At 42.0% G+C, this 25,075-nt stretch overlaps 2 protein-coding genes across 2 annotated transcripts; both read left to right on the top strand.

The window, feature by feature from the left end:
• Positions 1 to 4,594: 4,594 nt before the first annotated feature.
• tmed7 (transmembrane p24 trafficking protein 7) lies at positions 4,595 to 8,517 on the top strand. Its single transcript, XM_012835942.3, has 4 exons — positions 4,595 to 4,701; positions 5,036 to 5,266; positions 5,555 to 5,800; positions 7,236 to 8,517. Exons 2-4 carry the CDS (start codon positions 5,099 to 5,101, stop codon positions 7,470 to 7,472), a joined length of 651 nt encoding a protein of 216 aa, XP_012691396.1. The 5' UTR covers positions 4,595 to 4,701; positions 5,036 to 5,098; the 3' UTR covers positions 7,473 to 8,517.
• Positions 8,518 to 10,402: 1,885 nt separating this feature from the next.
• Positions 10,403 to 18,260, top strand: LOC105907568 (protein fem-1 homolog C). Its single transcript, XM_012835930.3, has 2 exons — positions 10,403 to 12,272; positions 15,649 to 18,260. The coding sequence occupies exons 1-2, from the start codon at positions 11,729 to 11,731 to the stop codon at positions 16,992 to 16,994; spliced, it is 1,890 nt and encodes a 629-aa protein (XP_012691384.1). The 5' UTR covers positions 10,403 to 11,728; the 3' UTR covers positions 16,995 to 18,260.
• The last annotated feature ends 6,815 nt before the right edge of the window (positions 18,261 to 25,075 follow it).

The raw sequence follows: 25,075 nt of genomic DNA, 5'->3' as shown, positions 1-25,075 counted from the left end.
GTCTGAATCTGTATCTACACAGCTGGGGGTTAAGACTGTGTATGAATCTACATTGGTACTGGGGGTTAAGACTGTGTATGAATCTACATTGGTGCTGGGGGTTAAGACTGTGCACATGATGCGTTGTAGCTGCAGCTGTTTTGACCTGACTGTGAAATAAGCACATAGGAAGGGCAAAGAGCAGAAGTTGTGTGAGATATGGATCTGCTCTCCCACGCTCAGGATTGGTTGCTAACGGCTCCACCAGAGAGACGACTTCACAAGCAGAATTCATGTTTTTTGGGTTTGTTTACTGTGACACTCACTGACATGTCCCTGACACTCCCTCGTAACTCTGAATGGGATTGGCTGAAGCCTATTCAGGCGGTCCAGTGCCAAGGTGTGTGTGTGTTTTGTTTGGCTCGATTGCTTCAGAATACTCCTATGAACAGAACACTTTCAAATGTATTCAAGCACGTGCTTTGTTACTTTTACTGCAGATTACATTCTTAGACGAAAACATAGCATCTGAATACCGTCCTCCACAACGTGAACAAAGTGTGGCACATTTAAAATTGTACATATTCAATGTAAACCCAAAACTTTCTACACAATTACCTTTTTGTAATACCAACCAATTGTATTGTTGACTTAAAATGGTTTATTGAAAAGTAGGCTTTCCATTTGTAAAGGGGATTGGTGAAGCACTGGCCATTCATAGTACAGCATTTCAAAGTACGTTAAGAGAAAGGCACAAGGAGGAAAATAAGAACAAGGAATACAAAGAATTACTATGAGTCATCCACTCTATTCTTCTTTTCTTACCTGTATGTTAAAATGATGTTAAGTTGGGGCAAAAACCTTCAGCCTCTGATTCCAAGTACTTGTACTGAAGAATAAGTAGCCAGGCTTCAAATCCCAAGAGAGCAGGACTGCCAGCTGACTGACTGACAACAGACAGAGGAATGTGCTATGAGGAGTCCATCTGGAGGCTACATCAGTAGGGTTGCACCGGTACAGTGGACCCACGGGCCGGGATGTAGAACGATTTTTTTGGGCCACAGTAACGGTATGGTTTCAGTATCTTTATATTTAAGAAAAGAAATGACATCACCCTTTAAACAATGAACTATTTTGCCTATAGACAAAGAAAATGGCAGCATGACTGACTGGGTCTGGTTTCTGCCTCTACTACAGTGAGGTAGCTTTCCCTTGCTCTGGAGATCCAACTATCAGTGGACTTGAATTGGTTTTCAATTTCTCTCTGTGATGTGTCATACAGCTTTGCTGCTAAAATGTGTGCGGGAGGGGACATTGTGAAGTGGTTCATTTCCTTCCATCAGGTGACATAATCCTGAGTCAATAACTGCCGCATACGGCTGCAAATCTTTGGCCACGAATACTCTCACTGCTTTTGTCATCACCTCTGCCAAGGAGGCTATGTTTTGGTACGGTTTGTTTGCTAGTTTGTTTGTAAGATTGTTGATCTGTAAGGAGGACACTTTGAGATCAGGGCCTAGGTCTGGAATAAGACATTCCATTGTGTCTGTGCTGTCCAAGTGCCCTTCTTTGGCACAAATTGTTGTTGGAGGGCAACAGCAAGGTATTTCTGTGTGTTTGCTAATGAGAGGACTCTCCATGCTCCGACTGGGATATGGATATGGCCGTGTGATGGTGACGTAAAGGACACAGTCTCAGACACCATGTCAGAAGTGTTTCCACTCGAGTAGCCAACAGTGGCAAAACAATGATGGCAGACTGTACTTTGTTTGTTTACGGTCTTCGTACCCTCGTCATTGTATTTAACGCTGAATCCAAAATGTCCCCACACAGTGGATTTGAAAGATGATGGTGCCTCTTCAAATGTTCTTCTTTTCTGTCTAGCTAGCATCTCCAGCTAGTACTCCAGCTCCTATTTGCATACGGATTGCTGATAGGCTCCAGAGAAGTTCTGATAGGCTCCAGAGAAGTTCTGATAGGCTCTAGAGATGTTCTGATAGGCTCCAGGGAAGTTCTGATAGGCTCCAGAGAAGTTCTGATAGGCTCCAGAGATGTTCTGATAGGCTCCAGGGAAGTTCTGATAGGCTCCAGGGAAGTTCTGATAGGCTCCAGAGAAGTTCTGATAGGCTCCAGGGAAGTTCTGATAGGCTCTAGAGATGTTCTGTAGATCTGAATGTATAACGTGTATAACACAATAAGCAAGTTTCGGAAATGAAATTAAAATGACAGGCCTTTCGTAGTAATGCGGTTCACATGTGTGCGTATTGAACTGTAGGGGGCGTACTGAATGGTTTGTCATAATGCCGTGTAGCGCTGCATCCCTAGTAGAAGTGTCTGCTAAATGTAAATGTTAATGTAAATGTAGAAGAGACAGTTGGTGTACAGATTTACAGTAGTGTGTATCTACTGTAAAGTACACGCACTCATTCAATTAAAGTGTCCTTTCAGCTGAGGCATATATGGTTGATTGTAGAGGTCGCAACATACAGTTGCAGACATCATTGCAAAGAAAGAGGTATAAATCTAACAACAAACCTGTGAAAACAATATATTTTCTTACACATTGATCCAGGGGCATGAGACAGAAATGCCCCATCAGCTTTATTCCTTTGAAAAAAAGATTGGTTGAAAAAGCTCTAGCTCTGATTTTGTTTTAGGTTGCTGGCAGCATGAGAGAGACTTAACATTTTGCTGGGAAATTACTCAACTGTGTTCTAATTTAGTACAAACCATTCCTGTTAGTGAACAAAACTGAAAGTAAAAGTGAAGTCCATTCCTGTGCAACATCATTTACTGGAAAACCTCTCTGTGGCCCTCTTGGCCCCTCTTGCTCCTATTCAACATAAAAAGATCCACATCCACAAAGGTCTACAGGCCCCTTCCTATGTTTGACAGTGAAAATGTATGGAAGGTTCGTCTTTATTCAGAAGATTCAGGGACATTGTCATTCAGAAGATATCCATGTCCGTTCAAAGACATAGACAGTTCATGTAAACTTTGTTTACAACTATATGCTGAATATGCAATGAGATAGAAGCTGCATATAAATGACAAGTGAATTGCATTGTAAGATTAAGTGAATTGTAGGGAATATGAGTCAATTATAAGACAGAAAGATCCATTCAGTTGATGTAAAGGGCAGCTTCAGGGCCCAGAATGCCCAGAGGGAAGATGGATATGAGTAGTGCATGTTTGTAGATTACGCACGCCCTCTAGTGGACAACATTGGAACTAGATTTTTCTGTTTATTGGTTAATGTTGCAAAATGTGGAATGTATTAATTTGTCTCTATCTGTGTTTCTACAGTGTCTTCAAAAGGTTTTTATGATGGATTATTTCTCATTTTGCAGTGTTAAATTGAAATTGTGAAAATGTGATTTTTTTTTAGTAATACATAGTAATGTAGTCATCAGTTTATTCCTTTGAAAAAAAGATTGGTTGAAACCCAGTACCTACCTCTACCTCTGATTTTTTTTAGGTTGCTGGCAGCATGAGAGAGACTTAACATCTTGCTATGAAATTACTCAACTGTGTTCTAATTTTGTACTGCCCATTCCCGTAAGTGGAGGAGAACTGAAAGTAAAAGTGAAGTCCATTCCTGTGCAACATCATTTACTGGAAAACCTCTCTGTGGCCCTCTTGGCCCCTCTTTCTCCTATTCAACATAAAAAGCTCCACATCCACAAAGGTCTACAGGCCCCTTCCTATGTTTGACAGCGAAAATGTATGGACTGTTCGTCTTTATTCAGAAGATTCAGGGACATTATCATTCAGAAGATATCCATGTTTGTTCAAAGACATAAACTGTTCATGTAAACTTTGTTCACAACTATATGCTGAATATGCAATGAGATAGAAGCTGCATCTAAATTATAAGTGAATTGCATTGTAAGATTAAGTGAATTGTGGGGAATACGAGTACATTATAAGACAGAAAGATGTTCATCCATTCAGCTGGTGTCAAGGGCAGCTTCAGGGCCCAGAATGCCCAGAGGGAAGATGGATATGAGTGGTGCATGTTTGTGGATTACGCACGCCCTCTAGTGGACTACATTGGAACTCGATTTTTCTGTTTATTGGTTAATGTTGCAAAATCATTGGAATTTGTGGTATTGAACAGGTGTTATTGACTGAATAGTTATTCTTGGCACTTCTAAAGCGTTGAATGACTGAATCTAGCCAAGTCAGTGGCAGCCAATCAAGGTGAAGTACGTCCAGCCTTCCCAAATGATCAAAAGACAACTAAGGAGTATAAACAGTGAGTATTATAAAGCCTCAACATTAAAATAAAAAACAGGTCAGTTATTTATTGTGCTCCCGGGCTGAAGGCGCTTTGATGCTGATCTGATATGACCGTTTTGTTGTTGTTGCTATGCTTAATCGACATATGATTGGTAGTTGATTTGAATGTGTCAGTCTTAAGTTTGTCACTTTACAGCCTCGGTGTCTAGACAAATAAGACCGCGTAACTTTTGCACTACTGTAGACTCGACTTATGCGAGCGAGCAACCCACCGCATGTATATTATTTTGAGCGCACAAAACAGCTTTTAATAAGGTAACACACACTGCGGGGGGATAACGGGAGCTCACAAGATGATAAACTGTGCGCCGGTAGCAGAAGATCGGGTAGTGGCATGTCTGACTAGCACAATGTCTTTGTGGTGGTGCTACGTAGCCAGGAAGCACATTTACTTCCGTTATCCGGGCCACTGGATTTGAGGTGAGTTGAATCGCCGGATTGTACTATTTTTGCGCTGAACACTGAATAAGGGTTATTTGTGAGCCATATAACATTCTAGACTCAATTTACGTTGCAGTATGTTTGGTTAAAATATGCAGGTTTGCCACTAGGATGTACGGAGTTTTTAGAATCGTTGATCGGTTGTAACGTTACTGGCCCACCAGTTAATGTTAGATGAGCAGGCTAGGATAGCATAGACGGCTGGGTTGTTGTATGGCTCGTGCTGTGAAATTTCACAATGTTTCCGAAATTGGTGTTATTCGTGGTGCTCGGCGTATTTATCTCCTCGACGCACCATCTGTTTGAATTTCAGGTTCCTCAACCAGATCGTAATCCTCGCTGGGAACGGCTTAAATACTAGCTGGAAACAGCTGAGATGATGGGCGATTCTCGTCGTATCAGGGTGTTGGTACAGGTGCTCTGTGTTCATTTACTTTGTGGATGGGTGCTTACTTCGGAGCTCACATTCGAGCTTCCCGACAATGCAAAGCAGTGTTTCTATGAGGACATCGTCGTTGGCACCAAATGTACTTTGGAGTTTCAGGTAAGTAAGACTAATTAATTAGGTTTTCAAGCTTAACATGGGGTTGGGAGGAATATTACACATTCTCAAACCAGCTAAGTAGCTGTTAGCTAGTTCTTATAGCTTATTTCCTGCCCTAAATAAATAAATAAAGGTCATTTTGATGAGCACTTAAAAGCACGAGTGGCATTTTAAACTGTAGTCAAGTAACTTTGTTAGACACTTGCAACTGCTTTTTCTTGTAACCGAGTAAATGGTCTCACTGTTGGTCCATTCATGTGCTTACTGAAACACGAACGTCATATTTAGGTCGTCACTGGGGGACATTACGATGTCGACTGCCGCCTGGAGGACCCTGACGGAACTGTGCTTTACAAGGAGATGAAAAAGCAGTATGACAGCTTCACATTCACAGCCGCAAAGAACGGCACCTTCAAGTTTTGTTTCAGCAACGAATTCTCCACCTTCACTCACAAGACTGTCTACTTTGACTTTCAAGTCGGAGACGACCCACCTCTCTTCCCTAACGAAAACAGAGTCACCGCCCTCACACAGGTGCGTAGGCAGATGAGTATCTGGAATACTGATGATGCGTTTTTGTCGCTCTCCTAAACTGGTTGCTGAGTTGCAACTGTGTCCAGAGGTTTTTGTATAATCTGACCAAAAATAGTGACATTATTTCTATTACATGATTATTAAATGTTGCAGGAATCACAATCTCAGTGGAATAGTTATATATCCATTACCATGGTTGCAACATGTACATGGTTTGGTTCAAATTAGTATAATACAATTTTTACATTTGGTCCATTTGACGTTGCTTCCACTAAGTGCGCTGATGGTGTAACTCCTTACTGAACTAACATAAAGGTCAATACTCACTTGAAGTAATTTGATGCTAACATAGCATTGTATTGGTCTGTCCTGCTCTGATTGTCCACCCTACTTAAGAAAAAAAAATTAACATGGAAGACATTTGAGTTTAGTTTTTTTAACATGCATTGAAAAACCATGGGTGAGTTATATGAACAATACATTTGACCGAGGATGCTAGCAAAAAAGTTTGAGAAATACGTTTTTAACTCGTCCCTCAGTGTTGTCCCCCAGAACAGCGTGCACTGATCAAGCACAAATCTGATATGAAATTAAAATAAAGAGACCGCTTATTATTACAATGATTTGAATTAATCTACCTTTGTGGGTGCCTCGTTGAAGCAAATGATTGTAAACTATTTTAAGAGTTGAACTGACACAAAAGGTTAATTCTCCAGAAACCTAACAAAGCATAGTAGAATGCTTATTTTGAAAGCCTTTATGTCCATCAGATTTCATTCATTACCACAGAGACATGTACATATAACTTTCTTAAGGCTACAGCCCAAAAGATGTAATGAACAGACCCTTAGTCTCATGAACGACTATCTCTATTCCCTATTTGGTAACTAGGCCTTAAGTCACATATTAGAGAGGATGACTCCTGCATTGGAAAACTAACCTAGCAAAAAGCAATGTGTAGCATATTTTATGTTTTATAAATGTGTCTTGATGAAGCTCTAAGCTGTATCATATTTTATGTTTTATAAATGTGTCTTGAAGCTCTAAGCTGTATCATATTTGATGTTTTATAAATGTGTCTTTATGAAGCTCTAATCTGTATCATATTTGATGTTTTATAAATGTGTCGAAGCTCTAAGCTGTATTATATTTTATGTTTTATAAATGTGTCTTGATGAAGCTCTAAGCTGTATCATTTATTACAATGTCACATCAGTTGTCACAAAAAATGTCGCTGAGGTTCGACCTGTCGTTGAGGAATCGCCCCTATAAAGACACCCATGCACCATAGAGCAGCACTTAACATTCTGACATGACACTGCTGTTAACATTCTGACATGACACTGCTGTTAACATTCTGACATGATACTGCTGTAAACATTCTGACATGACACTGCTGTAAACAAAGCCCTCTCCTTTCTCCCTGTCTTCCTAGATGGAGTCCGCATGCGTATCCATCCACGAGGCACTGAAGTCAGTGATTGACTACCAGACGCATTTCCGTTTGCGGGAGGCTCAGGGCCGCAGCAGGGCCGAGGACCTCAACACCAGAGTGGCCTTCTGGTCGATCGGCGAGGCTATTATTCTGTTAGTGGTTAGCATCAGTCAGGTGGTGCTGCTGAGGAGCTTTTTCTCTGACCGCAAAACCACCACTACCCGCGTCGGCTCTTAGTACCGCTTCCTCAGCCCACAGCGTTGTCTGGCCCCCTTCCCACCACTCCCATGATAACTGCTCATCATTATGGAGACTTCCTAAGCTAGGCCCTGATCCAGAACTCAGTGGCCTAGAGGGTTTTTGTTTTTTTGAGTGCTTTTGTTTTGTATGTTTCTGTTTTGTTTTTAGAGCTACATTTAAAGGAGTAAATATGTGACTGTGATCACAGGTTGTGAAGCACCCAGTGTAGGTTTCTTTTTTTTTTTTTTTTTTTTTTTAAACAGCCAAAACAATATTTGAACACTGAGGTGAAAGACCTAATGGCGTAACTTATTTTGTGGATGTAATATAATTTTTTATGTTTATCTGAATGTAAAAAAAAAAAAAAAAAGAAGAATTCAGACAGAGCCAGACCCATTGCTGAATCTGCATGGTATGAAATAGCTTGACTTCCTGCATTCAGACTGCAGCCACACCTATCTCTTGTGTCACATTCTAGTATTGGCCTCCTCCAAAAGTGAGCCAGCTTTTACAAAATGTCTGTCACTGTAAATTGACCCTCAGACTAGGATGCATGATTGTAATCAGCTCATCTCATCAGAATTTTATATTGCAACACAAGTTTCTGATATTAAACATAAACAGACCTGGCTTTCAATATGATCTCTTGAATCAAAACAATTCTCAGTAGAATGAGTTAACCACTATTGTGCTTAAATTAGGAGATGTTCTAACAAAGAACACCATTGTTGATCTGGCCTACAGGAATGAATTTTATTTTTACTAGTAATTATTTAGCTTTATTTTCTAGGCTGTTGAAATGATTTCTTTAAGTTATGTGTATTGAACGTAAGCACTGATGTGAGAACGGGAAGCAGGTTAATTCTATTTTCTTCTAGATGTGTCTTGGTAATGGGGGTACAGGTTTGATTTGTGTTGGATGGTTTCGGCCTGATGTGGAGCTGTTTTAGAACAGCTTATCTGCTGTTATCCAGTAACATGTCTGAATTATTTTTATGTTTGTGTCATCCAGCAATAAACTCCCCACAGATCAGTTTCCCAACCTCAGATCACTTCACTATGAAACCTGAAGGCTGATAATTCTGTAGAGTGGTCTACTGTCTTTATATACTTCAAGCGTAGCTGTTCAGCAGTACATTGGGGTTTCATTTCACTGGACTTACTCTGCATGGATTCTGGGAGCACTGGTGGGATAAGGAGAGAGAAACTGTCAGTTAGAGCTGCCCCTTGGATGGATCACTCCTAATCTGATTGCACACATTCATAGGTGGTTGAGTAAGTAGTTTGGGGCCAGTGCGTCAAATGTACATTCCTTGTCGGGTCCATGTACTGAACATGCTCAGTTAGAGGAGTGTTGATCTGAGTATAGCAGTCCTCAAATATTTAGGCTCAGGAGAGGAAAGTTTACGCTTTAGGCTCCTAATCAAAAATGTCCTGAAGAAACTACAGTTAAGAATCAACACAGGTACATGGGTAGTTCAATATTAGCCAGCTGATTAGCGAATACTACCTCACCCTGACCCACTTGACATGTAATTCCTCTTAAGAAGACCCATATACACTTAAGACAACACACAGCACAAATTCCTGAGCAAATCCCAGAGCAATCTATTTGTAGTTATACACAGGAAAAGAGGTTACATTCCTTGTGCTATTGGTTTGGGACTTCCCACATTAGCATTTCCTCTCACTGTCACATGCAAGTACTCATGTGTACCCAACAACCTAACCTAGCCAATAGAACAACGGCCTAACCATAGATCCAGAGCAGCAGGATACAACAACACAACATGCTGCATGTTATACCTAGGATTCGTGAAGGCTCTCCACAGTACATGCGCTGTCTGTAGCACACAACTGCTAAACACAACAACATGCTCATCCACAGAACCTGAGCAGCAGGATATAACAACAACAAAGCTGCCTTTGTGAGCATTTCATTTGATTTTCAATCAGGCACCTTCCTTCATCAGTGTTCAGTTGAATTAGGCCCACGGCACATCCAGAAGGCTCAACAGAGCCATCCCCTCCATACTCATGATGTGTCAGGGCCACTACCAGAGACAACAACAGATACACCTCGTTAGTTCAGGTAATTATATTACTATTACTGTGACAAAGTCATATCCAGACTGGTCTTAGCACATTTGACCTCCTCCACCAAGCTGGTCATTGGTAACTCCAAGGAAGATGTGAAATGAAAACATACAAGTTCAGTTATATACTCTTAACCTCTTTCTCAGTCCCTCTCAAAGCGAATACTGCAGGTTACACATTGTCCTTCTCAAGCTCTGAAGAATAAAGTCAGTGCATGACTGAGTGTTTTTCTCATGCGTCAGTCTCAGAGACCCTTCAGCCCGTTCTGGTGTCATACCCCTTTCTCTCTCCATCATCTGCTCTGCTCTTGCTGTGCATGTTCATAAGTAAATATTCCTTGCATGATCAGAAAATGTTTTTATTATTTGTGTTGAAATTGTCCACAAGGTTCTGAATTCTGATTTTATCTGTTGCTGTGAGAAGTTTTGAAAAAATAATACTGCTTGTAAAATGCACTAAAACAAAAATCAACTACTTCATAAAGGTCTCGAAATCAACCACTTCCATCACAATACAAGCCGCTTGTCTCTCCAAATAACACTCATTCACAACAAAAAGACCTACCAACCAAAGATACTAACCAAATAACATGATACATTGTTAATGATTACTTTACTCAGGAATTTGACTTTTCCCCCACACAGTGTAAACCAATATTTGTTACAATACACGAAGCTTACCACATTACTGTTTAGAATATGTTACTTCAATAAATTGAGGAAGGCGACGATTGCATAAAAGAGTTTTTTTGATGTTTGGAAAAGCTAATAATATGAACAAAATCCAATAGTTTGAGAACTTGTTTAATAATCAGTCGCTCGTTTTATTTATTTGTTCATTCATTGATTTCACTTAAGGGGTAACGTCTGTAAACTAAGTAGTAAGGGTGTATATATGAAGGGGTTTCCCTGAAAAAGGCTTTCCTCGTGTTTACCCTGTATTTTCGTCGTAAATACGTAGGAAAAATACAGCTCTGCGATTGGATCAAATCTTTGTCCATTCAAATCAGCTGCATCCTAAAGCAGAAGTGCGTCCAATATCGCTTGAGGTGTCTCCGGCAATCCGGAGGGGATATGTTGCTGCTCTGCCTCGTTTGCTTCCATGTGAAGTCTGGACAGTCTTAATACTTGAGACATTTTAAAAGTCGCTTTTTTATGTTTACGGAGTCGGAGTATAGTTAGATCAAAATACTTTGGTTAATGATAGCTTGGACTAGCCACAGCGTACCCCGTGGCGATAGTACGTAATTTAATACAGGAAACGAGACAAGCGGGGGTGGAAAACCTATCATAGCCAGCAACTAGCGATCCTAGCTAGTATAACGCAGGTTCTTTTCCTCTGTCCCAGATATTTTTCATCGAACTGGATATATATTTACAGCTCTCAACAACAAGTACTTTCATGACATACAACGCACAAATGGTATTTTAAGAAAATGAAATGTCTAGATACATGCGATCGGGTTGGATTGTTCGATGGATCTGAAAACGACATTAGAGACACGGTTGACAAAGGTTGGCTAAAATTGGTATGCTAGCCAGCTAGCTTAACAAGCACCTTCATGGATGGGAGAACTGCCTTGACACTCATTTACACTTGGTAACGTAAACTAACAACGCCATCAAGGCTAGCTAACTAGTTGTTGTGCTTTGTATACGAACATTTTGGTGGGGTTTTATACACGGTTTGGTGCAGGATATCTGACGTTGAGTCAGAAAACGCCAAATTGGCTACATCGTTCTTGGACAGACGAGTTAGCCAAACTAGCTACCGTTAGCTTATTCTATCTCATGACTGCTGTCAAAGGTAACGATAGCTAATCATTGAGCTGTGAAGGAACTATAACTCGCTTAACGTTACTTAACTTAAATGTTTAGTATTTGACTCATTTCAGACAGTTTTCGGGTGCATTTTTTTGGTTTCGGTTGCAAGGCCACTTGATTGATGTCAGTTAATCTTGTCGTGATGCTCTCAGCTGGCTACCGTTAGGCAATTTGTCACATTTGGAGATACAGATGAAACAGTCTAGTCATTTTTAACATTATTTAAACAACAGGTGAAAATGCAAAACGTCATACATCTAGCTTTCTGGTGAACAGTTGAAAGAATCCCCGTTTAACTGTTTCCTGTCAAGGTAACATACTTTTCTCCATGCAATGGATTTAAAAACGGCTGTATTCAACGCTGCCAGAGATGGGAAACTCCGGCTGCTCCAAAAACTATTGGAAAACAAAAGTGACCCCGAGGTCACGAAACTTACGTCTGAAAAAACAAACGGGGCAACCCCACTACTTATGGCTTCGAGATACGGACACCTTGAGCTGGTGGAATACCTTTTGGAATGTTGTTCAGCCCCAGTCGAGGTTGGGGGATCTGTCAATTTTGACGGCGAGACAATAGAAGGGGCTCCACCGTTATGGGCTGCTTCGGCCGCTGGACACCTAAAAGTGGTACAGTCGTTGGTAGGCCATGGCGCTTCCGTAAACAACACCACCCTTACTAACTCAACGCCCCTCAGAGCCGCTTGTTTTGACGGACATCTCGACATTGTTAAATACCTGGTGGAACATAAAGCAGACCTTGAAGTGGCTAACAGACATGGCCATACATGCCTCATGATTTCCTGTTACAAGGGCCACAAGGAAATTGCTCAATACCTCCTGGAAAAGGGGGCAGATGTCAACAGAAAAAGCGTGAAAGGTAAGACACACCCAGAAAGACAGAATCAATTTTCTGCCTTAGGATTCATCATTATGTTATGCTAATTAACTAATTTATAAGCACTGAATGCATCACATGTTAGATACTTTTTGGGTTAGGCTGGAAGGTCAAACACATCATTTTAATCTGTTCCTTTGTAATGTGGCGATGTGTCTGAACCATCCCCATCTCTGCCTCAGACAGAAAGGTGGATACATCATGTCCAAAATAGCTTTTAGCACAGTTACACTATATTTGGGCTAAGGACCACAGAGATTCTACAAAGCCAAGGCTCAACAGGGATATGGAACTAACGCCTGGGCTTTGCCATTAGCTGCGATCCATTTAGAGCGAGTAACGGCAGTTTGTCCTGTACGATAAGAAAGAAGTAATTCTACAAATAATTCAGTTTCAGGCTGCATGTGATTTGGTTCCTAAACTATTCCAGCAACATGACAGTTTTAAGAAATGGAGTCTGACGAGTCTGTTTAACTTATGATGTATAATCTTTATTGGAACGTTAACTGTACACTCCACAAAGCAAAGATCAGAAACTTCGGTTTCCATTATATTCCTTTTCTTAATTTATTCTGCTGTAGGTCCTAGGCATCCAGACATTATGGTATGATATCTCAACTCCAATATTAGAAAACTCAGCTGATGACAACCATCTCGGCTTTGTCTGAGTTTAGTTGAAGAAAACTCTGACATCCTGTTTTCTCAGCATACCAGGATTCAATTCAATTTTCAATGAAATTGTATTTATGTAGCGCCAAAACAATACAACTGTCTCAAGGCGCTTTACAGAGCCCAGGGCCTGAACCCCCTTAGAGCAAGCACAATGGCGACAGGGGCAAGAAAAACTCCCTGTTAACCAGGAAGAAACCTTAAACAGAATCACTGCACATAAGGGGGGGCCATCTGCTTGAGGCCAGCCGGGTAGATCTGATGGTCTAACAGGCAAATAAAGCTGCATTTCGTCAGCATAAAAATGCATGAATAAACAAAATAAAATTGGTCCCAAAACAGACCCTTCTGGCACACTATATTTATCAAAAGAAATTGCAGAGACATAATTGTTTACAGAGACACAGAACCTCCCATTCAATAGATATGATGACCATTGTAAGGCCATACCAGATATCTCCACCCAATACCTCAGTCTGTCAACAGAATGGTGTGATTTGATCATATCAAAGGCTGCGCTAAGATCCCGGGCTAAAACGACTGAGCACATGCCACATGCCTGCTCTTAAAAGGTGGTTGGTTACCTGAAGCAGTGCTGTCTCATAGCTGTGATATTTCTGGAAACCTGATTGAAATTATTTTATTTTCCAAGGTTTGATATAAAATGTATGTATGTGTCTAGCTAGCGTTTTAGTCACTGTTAGAGCTGAGATCATTTTGTTTTTAGTTTCTCCTCTCTTCTCCAGCTCCTATTTGCATACAGAGCACTGATAGGCTCCAGGGAAGTTCTAACAAGCTCCAGAGATGTTCTGTGGATCTGAATGTACAACATCCGTGTAGGCAGCAGCAAGCAAGTTTTAAAAATTATAGGAAATTGCCAGGTGTATCATAATACCGCGGTTCACATGTGCGTATTGAACTGTAGGGGGGCGTACCGAACGGTTCAACACTATATATCGTGTACCGTCGCATCCCTAGTTGAAACAATCATAGCGTGGAAGACACAGTTCAACAAGCCGACTATGATCGGACAAAATAAAGTAATTTACAGTTACTTACTGGATAGAGTTCTTGCATTGAAGAGTACCTTTTTAAGTGTAGGCCTATTTGTGTTAGGACTTTATGTGGCAAGTATCAAGTGATCCCGTGGACGCTAAACTTTCAACCACTGGGACAGTCTGTAGGTCGATGAGATTATTTTGATTCGCTCCTCTTCTGCTGGATGGCTTCGGAGAGCCGAGAGCAGACCAGCCTCTCTGAGGAAGCCTCTCTGTGCTGTCAACAGTCACCATGTACAGGCAACGTGCGGAATAGATCTTACCCAGCCCAAGGGTGCCCCTACCCAGCCCTGGCAAAGAGCCATTGAGAGTTCTCCTCACATGGAACAAGAGAAGGGGGTTTTCAAACCCGGTGTCTTACCCATTACCAATATCAATGCCAATGCTGTGATCATTTCATTTCAGAAGAAATTGTTAAATGGATACATATATTTGGTATTTACTTTATTTACAAGGGTCTGATGTAGTCTTTAGGTTTAAGTCAATAATACCATTTAGAACTCTTTTCATTGATGGAAACATTCCAGCCACCACTGGCCACTATGCTGTCTTAGAGGGTTGCGCGGAGAGTGTGATAGTAATATTTTATACAATATATTTGGAGACTCAGCCTGAGATATGATCAGTTCAGGAAACAGGTTTAATCTTGTACAATGGTGCGCAGCAGGGGAGTAAGAGCGAAGTTCACTCATACAAAGCTCAACCTAAGAATCTTCTAAAAAGCCATTGTAACATTTCAGTTATCTGCCCTCTGAGTATAAGGGGGTCACCCTCTATTCATGAGGCCTTGGGGACACAAGTCTCTGAGCCATTTGCTGAAACCTTTCACACCTCCCTCAGGACAATCTCTCTCTAACAGAAGATTCAACCAGAAATGCTTACATTCTAGCCTAAGTCCAAATAAAAGCACAATTACAACTAGATATAGGATGCATTGAATTACTGACTGGTATTACTTTGAACATTTAATTCTGATTCCTTCAAGTGTGATGGAAAAGATGAGAGGAACTGGCAGCTTTATGGAAGAAACGAGTTATGTAACGCAACCTCAAACTATATCAGTACAAACGATATCGTCATCCTATATCACCTTTGACTTAACCCCCCGATACCGTCTCCTCAATTTAACTTATAAAATTAAAATTTTCGCTGCCTGGCCCCAAATACATTTTCACTTGGCAGATAATTGATTGAACATACCATAGTACCTGTCCATAAGCTGGTTCCCTTAGCTAAAGTTAGTTAGCTAGGATACCTCAGTCAACTAAACATGAGACCCTTACTGACTGTGCCATGGATGAATGCTCTCTTTTAGTCACTGAAACTGGGACTGTACTGGAAATCGTGATGACTGCCTCGCGTCTCGCGGAGGTTCAGTGCTCAAAGATGCTGTTTCATGTGGTGAATGAATATGAGAGACACAGAACTGCTGTGATTGACGGCTAAATGGGAATGGAAGGTTGTTATCTATTTCAGATTGTTTTCATCTGGCCTTGTTACGAATTTCGTACGTGAAAGGGGCATTTGAAACAAAAAAATGCTGTTTCTCTGTTGTACAAGGCATTTAGAGATTTGACCTTCTAACATTCCCATGACTCTCTTGACTCTCAAACCTCTGCTTTTCTTTCCAGGTAATACAGCCCTGCATGACTGTGCCGAGTCAGGCAGCCTGGAGATCCTTCGCCTGCTGTTGGATTATGGTGCTCGAATGGAACGCGACGGTTATGGCATGACACCGTTGCTGTCGGCCAGTGTGACGGGCCATGCCAACATCGTGGACTTCCTGGTCCAACTCCCACTCACGCCCCCTCCTGAGCGAGCGGATGCGCTGGAGCTGCTGGGTGCCACGTTCGTGGACAAGAAGCGTGACCTCCTGGGGGCCCTGCAACACTGGCGCCAGGGCCTGGAGCTGCGGCACACGGACCCCGTCAGCCTCCTACCCAAGGCTCCGCATGAACAACTCGTGGCAGCGTATGACTTTGCAGTGGAAGTGACCAGTGAGGAGGAGCTCGATGCGCTTATCTCCGATCCCGACGGCATGCGCATGCAGGCCCTGCTGATCCGTGAGCGTGTCCTCGGGCCTGCCCACCCAGACACCTCGTACTATATCCGCTACCGTGGTGCCGTCTACGCCGACTCTGGCAACTTTGAGCGCTGTGTGGCGCTGTGGAGCTATGCCCTGGACATGCAACAGCGCCACCTTGAGCCTCTGAGCCCCATGACGGCGAGCAGTCTGCTATCCTTTGCCGAACTCTTCTCCTTCATGTTGCAGGACCGTGCAAAAGGCCTTCTTGGCACTTCTGTTTCCTTCCATGACCTTATGGCCATTTTGGGCAAGAGTGTGCTGGAGATTGAGCGTGCGATTAAACAGAAGTCTGATGGCGCAGGCTCAGTAACGACCGCGGCAGCCACTCCCGTCCCAGACCCAGCCCAGCTGAGTAAAGCACTCTCCATCATCCTGCACTTGATCTGCTTGCTGGAAAAAGTGCCCTGTACGCTGGAACAAGACCACCTAAAGAAGGAGACCATCTACCGTTTCCTGAAACTTCGGCCGTGCGGCAAGAACGGCTCAAGCCCACTGCACCTGGCAGCTGACCGGGCCACCACGTGCGTGGGCCGCTACCCTGTGTGCCGTTTCCCCTCTCTGCAGGTGGCGGCGGTGCTCCTTGAGTGTGGGGCTGACGTCAACTGCCGCGACGCACAAGACAATTCTCCCCTCCACGTGGCTGCCTCCAATCAACAGCCTGAGTTGATGCGGCTGCTGATTGATCGGGGCACACACTTCGACAGCACCAACGCAATGCGACAAACTGCCTGTGACCTGTTGGGCCAGAAGGAGCTGGCACGCAGTCTCATCCAACCAGTCAACCACACCACACTGCAGTGCCTGGCCGCCCGTGCCATCATCCACCATGGCTTGGTCTACCAAGGCAACATACCGCAGCGCCTGGAGGACTTTGTGCTCCTGCACAGATAGTAGAGACTTTTGAACCAACCGAGGAACAAAACCAGGAGAGATGTCTGAGGGACTGAGAGGAATGACATTCGTAATATCTTTGTCCTTCCCCCACTGGCTTAGTTTTTTTTAAATTTATTTATTTTTTCCAATTACTCTTCCCCTTTTCTTCTTAAAAGCATGGTCCAGTTGCCAAGGGCAACTAAGTGAGCTAGGGTAAACCCTGCTCTCACTCATACACCATGTGTCCTATATTTTCCCCTGTATTTTGTCTCCACCTCTATGCACTTCCCCCTTCACTGACAGCAGACATCTATGGCTCTTTTCCTCAGCAGAACCTTACCTTTGAGAAGCTTTATAATGTGTTTTGAGGTTTGCACATGCCATAAGTGCTTTAATCCTCCTATGCACAGGCTAGGATACTCTTCTGTGTTACAATACAGTCAAGCCTAAGGTTTTGTTTTCATGTCACAGCCTTTGTGATTTTGAAAATCTTGATCTCCCTATTCTATGGTTGGAGCCATCAAACTGTAGAGGGCTTTTTTTTCATGGTCTTCAATGGAGTATGAATGATCTAGTGAATTCGTTATTGGCAGATTGATTGGCTGATGTTCTCTTACAGCTCTTTACTTTTCTAGTTTTCTGCAGTCATTTTTGTGAACGTTGAGTTCAAAGGCAAGCTGTAAACAACATGAAAACAAATGTCCGGGGTGATGCAATTACCATTAAACTTCACTACTGCACATTAATCAACGCTGAACACCTCAGTGGTCTGTTGATCTAAGATTTGCTTTTTTTGTTGCTATTCTTTTTTTTCAAGTAATTGTACTAGAAAAAGGAGGCCTTGCATGGGACGGGTTTGTTGTGAATTAACACTTGCACATTGAACTGCAGTTGCTTTCTTGTTTTTGGTGTCTCTTTGGGGGTAGGGGCAGGGGCAAAATGTCTACATTTGTTAAGCTTATCCAACTGTTTGAGGCATTTTGTGTAATTTGGGTTAATGGTTTAATTGGGATACTGACTTTTTCTTAAGCCATGGACGTTCAAGAGTCAACACGGGCCTACACGATCAACACTGTTCAACACACATGTTCAAACGGTTACTTCATGGTTTTGTATAACTTCAGGGTCAGGTTCATTTGGCTGTGTATGTGTCATTATTTTGTCCTCAATTTCAACCTTCTCTCCTTCTGTCTCTTCTTCCTCATGTTGTCTTTTGCTACTTTCTTCATTGTCCTCCAGCTGTTCCTCTGCAATCCAAATCTTTGATAAAAGTACTCTAAAATTGACTGTTCCCAGGCCTGTTTCCTGCATGTGAGGGCTACACGTTGCAAAAAGATTCAGATTTGCAAAGGAGGAGGAAGGAAGGAGGGAAGGAAGGGTTTTGATTTGGTTTACAAGAAAGACTATTTCCAAATAGACTGTTTCCATGCATCATTTCTCGTTGAGTCTAAATGGTTCTTATATGTGCTTCAGTGCGTTTAAATGTCCACATCTTTTATTTGATTCGGGGGGGTGTTGAAGGATTCTAACGTCCTTCTAACTATTAAACAGTGATACGTTTAGGACTCATGCCATCATCACTGACACTTAACACTGACCTACAGTAATGTGTGTGACACACCTAAATTTCCTAGTTTAATCTCGCATCTCTCTGGAGTGAGCCAACTTTACAAGCTGAACTAGCTCAGCTAGTTACTTGGCCTAAAGTTTTGTTTTATGGAAGCTGTGGTAGCTATCAATGTATGGTATGACATTGGATTAAACTTGCCTTGGGTGTTATGACGCTTGTAGGACTACCAGACTGAATCAAATATAAAACGTTTTGGCGTGGCGAGACTGGGCTAGTTTGGTGTCCCTAGCCAACGGGAGGCACAACGCTAATGTTAGCTAACAGTTTAGCTGCACAGTGCAATGCAAATTTAGAATACCGTAGCTGCAAATATGCTCTGCTCATATCATGTTCACTTAACTTGGAGCTCATTCCTGGCTCAACATGAGTGGATGTGTGAGCCTCGGCCCTGCGCTCCCCTAAACTAGGAACAAATCCAGTGACCTGCCTCACACTGACTGACTGACTGTCCATTTGACCTATGCGATGGCATTTGATCTAACCAAATCAATGGAACAATTGATTGACACCAGTCAGCCTATAAGACATATTTCCACGTATTTTCCTGTAAACCCTCTCGTGACTGATTTTGCCTCGGTTCATTGAAGATAACATACAACGCTACAACAGTCTTCTTTTAATGACGTTCAATTATGTAGTGACCGAGCGGGAGTTTGTTTGTTTGTTTGTATATGTTTGTTTGTATTTCCCTCAGGGGGTGGGAGTGGGTGGATGGGGGTTCCTATGAAGCTGGGGGGTGGGGGCGTATCCCCCCGCCATCTGCTCCTGCTTTTAGATGATGTGAAAACAAGGGCTTTCATGGTTTTCTAGGAAACCCATCTCGTCACTGAGAGAACGCAAACACACCATGCCAGCAGGGGCACATGCACTTTATTATTTTGAAGTCTTGAGTATTTCATTTTATTACTTTGAAGTCTTGAGTATTTCATTTTATTACTTTGATGTCTTGAGTATTTCATATTTCAGAGATATAAATGCTTGTTTGATGTCTCAACAGCATATTTGACAATAAACCCATTGCTATTGTCTGTAGCGTCCTGGTGTGTTTGCATGTACCTGTCTTTAGTAATGGCTTGTGAGTTGTTCAGCAGAGATGTGTATTGGTGAACTGACCCTGAGGCATTGCCTTGGACACAGATTATCATGTGCCCTTGTCTCTCTTGTTCAGAAGATTCATAGATTTGTGTTTTCTTAGATACTAAAGGGTATGTGTGCATTTAATAGCTTGTAAAGCAAAGCTAGGGAGGCAGCAGTATGGACTGGGTTTTGAGATTGATACCTTTTTGACTGCTATCTCCATGGCACATTTACACAGTAAAAAACATTTAAACCTTTATCAGTAAATTCAAATCCTTCATATTCTTCTTCTTAGTCTCAACTTCGATCCACTACCTAGACTGACATTCAAGTGGGCTTGTATATTCCTGCGTGTTTCGCTTTAGTCTTCAACATGTGGTGTTCACTCTACTTCTGCCACTGCTTAAAATAACCCTGAATAGTTCTCCCACTGAGAGTGTGGCCTATATTCAAAAGGCAATGGGGCATCTCTACCCTGGCACTGGGGACGGGGGACTGGGCACATGTTACACAGGAGCAAGGGTTTGTGGAAGCACTTCACAGAAAGACTCGATCTCATCTCGGAGCTATTCTGAGAAGTAGACCCCGGGGGTGCCCAGAAATGTTCCTCCTTGATATATGCTGTCTCATCACCATGGCTCTCCTCCCTCTCCTCTGCTTGCACTCCTGCAACATGCTCCAGTCTATACTCAACAGGCAGGGAGTTGAGCAGGCTGTGGAACTACCATGATTCAAATCATTCAGTTTCAAGATCTTTTCAAAAATCTGAGGCTTAACTTCTCCCCCATTTAGATTATTTTTTATTTCTGTCAGGTGTAACATTGTTCCTCTAGACTCTAGAGTCTAGAGAACTTCCATTGTGAAAAATGATCAGTTTTTGCTTGATAACTAAATTAAGTATTCATTCGGTGGAACTTTAAAGGAGCTATATGTACTACATCTTTATTTTGGGTAAACACACTTCAGAGAAACAAACAAACAAACGTCATTATGAAGTCAGTCATAAACTAGTGTAAAGTCATTGTCACCAACATTAGGAAGCAACATTTTTATCATTGTTGGTTGAGCCAACAACTAAGAAACATGCCTTTAACATCCATATGAAAGCCATTAAGAATTGTCTTTATCACAGTTAAGACTGTGCTACCGGTGGTGTACACCCGTGGCCTTTTTCCACTGAAGATTGGGGCCAGCCCAGGGCTTAAGCAGCGCTGAATAACCTTGGTCTTCTGTTTCCTTTAGGAGTTGTAATCAAAGATCCTTTTGCAAAGTTCTGATGTATCCATCTTTACAAATGCAAGCTAAAGGCCAATTCACACCAAAGATTCCTGAGATCGGCTCGAATTTCTGCATGGATGAGGGATTGACACTAAAACTGCATGAAACTTGGGTGTTATAATTGATGACCAACTTCATTTCTCTGAGCATGTACCTTCTGTCTCGAGGTCTCGTCTATTTACACTCTATAATATCCAGAAGATCACTGGCTCCCTGTAGCTGCTGGAATTGAATTGAAATCCTTCACTCTGGCCTGTAGGACAGCCACTGGTTTGGCCCCAGCCAATTAAAAAGCTATAGATCAGCGCTATCTACTCTCTCTGCCATTTCACTCCTCTGATGAGTGTCTGTTGTCTTTGCATTGCCTCAGCAGCAACAGATTACAGTCAAGACTCTTTTCATTCGTGGAGCCTCGGTGGTGGAATGACCTACCTACTGTAGTGCTGTTCCGTTACAGTGACAGCCTTGCTACATTTAAAAAGCATTTTAAAACTCACCTTTTTAGACATCGTCTGTCTAATTCTTTATTTAGTTTGAGGCCAACTTTGTTGCTTTGTTGCAACAAGTTGCTGGTTTGAAGTTGTAACTCGTGTTCTCATGAATCTTTGGTCTGAACTAGCCTTAAGCAGAGACATTATGAGGGAGGGGACAAATCACTGATCACTGAGAAAATGAAAGGGGATTCAGGGTGATCTGAATATGGCGGATTTTTAATTGGAAGTCCTGCCCTGTATTATAAAGAGTCAATCACATTGTTGGCAATGGCATAACTGACGTTTTGCCTCACCTGAACGTTCTGTTTATTTCCACCCTTACCATAGCAACAGCTGCCCTTGTGCATGCGCATTGAGCAAGTCAACTTTAGCCTTATTGGAGCAGATGGGGGAAGCAATGTTTACACCGTTTGTCAGATTTAAACGCGGAATTCACGTGATGTACCTTTAATGAGCATCCTATGTGGAGTTACGGATCTCTCCCCATTCATTTAGATAGGAGCCTGATCTTTCCTCATTCATTTAGATAGGAGCCTGATCTCTCCCCATTCATTTAGATAGGAGCCTGATCTCTCCCATTCATTTAGACAGCAGCCTGATCTTGTGCCTTAAACAGCAGCCTGATCGCTCCCAATCATTTAGATAGGAGCCTGATCTCTCCCCATTCATTTAGATAGGAGCCTGATCTCTCCCCATTAATTTAGATAGGAGCCTGATCTCTCCCATTCATTTAGATAGGAGCCTGATCTCTCCCATTCATTTAGATAGGAGCCTGATCTCTCCCATTCATTTAGATAGAAGCCTGATCTCTCCCATTCATTTAGATAGGAGCCTGATCTCTCCCATTCATTTAGATAGGAGCCTGATCTCTCCCATTCATTTAGATAGGAGCCTGATCTCTCCCATTCATTTAGATAGGAGCCTGATCTTGTTTGCCAGAAATAACTGCCTGGAGACGTAGCCAAGATGGCTGCTGATTGCTTATAAGGACTTTGCCATAAGTCATTTTTGTTGCAAAGCAAGTCAAGCTAACACTACCTATTTGTTTTAATGTAATGTATCCTGTTTTATTGTTGTGTTGCATTCCTTTCCAAAAGTCCTGCCTAAACATGCCTTTGAAAAAAATCCTGCAATAAATAAATCAGGCAATATATATATATATTTAACATTTTATCCAAAGCAACATGCAAAGGATATAATATGATATATATATATTTATTGTAGGATTTGCAAGATTTATTTCAGACACACACACACACACATATACAGTACATATATGTATAGTATATATATACGGCTATGAGATAAATCCTGAAAATAAATGAGTACATTTTTTTTTTTTTCTTTAATGCCACATTTATTTACCAACTATTTTTTCTATTTGTTATATTCAAATTAATGGTGCATGGTTATCTCACAGATTCCGACCAAATAAACACCAAACGTCAATGTAAATATTTCCAGAGGGTTCTTAAAAGTGATAAACACGTCTGTGAAACATGCTATGTTAACTGGCTATAAGTTCCTTTCAGAACCCGTCATAGGCAAATTAAACTACAGGTAAGTTTTGCTGACATGAATAATAAAATGAAACCTATGACTTTCACTAGGCTAAAGGCTCTGTGTCTGTTTCTGGAGGTATTAACACTTGTATTTCCACTGATCTGGATCATTTATGGCCGTATCCTGTCCAAACTGGTAGACACTACACGTTTATGCGGATTATGCGGCTACTGCAAATATTTCCCCTTATATCTGTCATGTCCTACCTATAATGCTGTCTCTCATAGGAGTTCATTTATTGTTGATGACTGAACGGGTTTTATAGCTAATGTAGTATGGCATAACATACCATACAATGTAGCTAATGTTAGCATAGCTCTGATGATTTCCACATGTAGCACTGTACATGTGGTCGTTCTGCTTAATTGTAAAAAACATGATGCACAGGTTAGTCTGCAAAGTCTTTCCATAGTTTTTGGTCAGCTCATATAACAACAGCTGTGGCTCTTAGTAGGCTTGTCTGGTGTCCTATGTGATGCATGTGTGGGAGCTTATTGTGTAACAGGTGTTGATGCTGCTTCTAAAAAGAGAGAGCCACAATGGCCGTGTTGGCTTCTACATCAACACCTGGTTCAGCTGTTGGAGTCCTGGGCCCACAAAGCATTTGATCTTGCCACTAAGAGTACTTGTAAGTCGCATTAAAGGCTGTCTCCTAAATCCTATTAAAAGTTTCTGAGAGTGTTCTTCTCTTAGCTGCTGAGGAACGAGCGTCTCAATCTAACTTCTATCCCTCAGTCTTTCTACCGCTGGATGACAGGGGACAATGCTCTGAACTCTTTACTTCAGGTGGCTTACAAAAAATCCCTGGAAAAAGCTCTATCTTTCTGTCCTCTCATCTCGTTCCCTCCCTCAGCGCCCCGCCCCGCCCCCCTCCTAACTAACCAACCAACTAAGGCGCCTCCCCCCAGTAACCTAGGTGAACTGTATGAGGGTAATGCCTGTGTGGGGTATGTGTATGTGAGGGTTGGGTTAGGGTTAGGGTTAGGTAACCTAGGTGAACTGTATGAGGGTAATGCATGTGTGGGTATGTGTATGTGAGGGTTGCTACAATACAGTAACACGCTACCAGGCAGGCTACATAATACATTTTTGGAGAAATTCACAAAAGCTGAAATTCGAAACAATTTACACTTGCGACCTAGATCAAAGCCTGAGGAAGTTGTGGCTATTCAGAAGGTTAATGTTTTGGCATAGAGCTAATTAGATCCGCCCCCAGTAATTACAATAAGTAACCAGTATCAATGTCTCACATTTATAACAGACCAAATTTCATGCAAATTGGTTCAGAATTAAGCGGGTAACAATGGATCTCATTACACATTGTATTTGTTTCCTAGCGGATCTTGACCACTCTTAGATGGCGACCACGCAGACGCACGGCAAAACGCAAACCGGGGATCTACATTTCTCTCTCTATGAGTTAGGAGCTACTTTAAGCCATAAGATACGTTGTGTATACGTGTGTGTGTGTGTGTGGGGGGGGGGGGGGGGGACGGGACTGTTAAATAACTTCATCTTTCAACAATATCCATCCATCAGTTAACCGATTACATTTACTCAGTTTGCCATCATTTGGGACAAAGTAAATAAAAATGCATTTCCCAAAGAATCTGTTTTATTTTGTCCATGAAGTTTCTGTTTAGGACCATTTGTTAACTGTTTTGAAATCATGGCATCACTTAGGAATAATCAAGCTACTGAGAAATCCAACAAAAAATATTTGACTACTTCCGATTAATTATTGATTGTCTTCAATATTCTTGTCTCAGAATGAATGCATCGTTTGGAGAATGTCAGTAGGGGGTGGTAGTGGTGGGCATGAAGGGATCAGTGTTATGTGTCTGTGTGGCCTTGGACTACAGCGAGAGATTGGGACATGACACCACAGCTGCTCAGTCCTTTGGCCTGTAACGCTTTTACTTCCCTCATCTGGCAAGGACATGGGACAAACCAACAACACTACCCCCCATGGGACAAACCAACAACACAACCCCCCATGTCTTCCCATATGCCCTTCGAGTTCTGTGCTTGTGCTTGTTATAAGTCATGTAGCTATC

The sequence above is a fragment of the Clupea harengus genome, chromosome 7, assembly GCF_900700415.2.
Source record: "Clupea harengus chromosome 7, Ch_v2.0.2, whole genome shotgun sequence".
Lineage (NCBI taxonomy): Eukaryota > Metazoa > Chordata > Actinopteri > Clupeiformes > Clupeidae > Clupea > Clupea harengus.
This window is presented reverse-complemented; position numbering and strand designations above follow the sequence as displayed.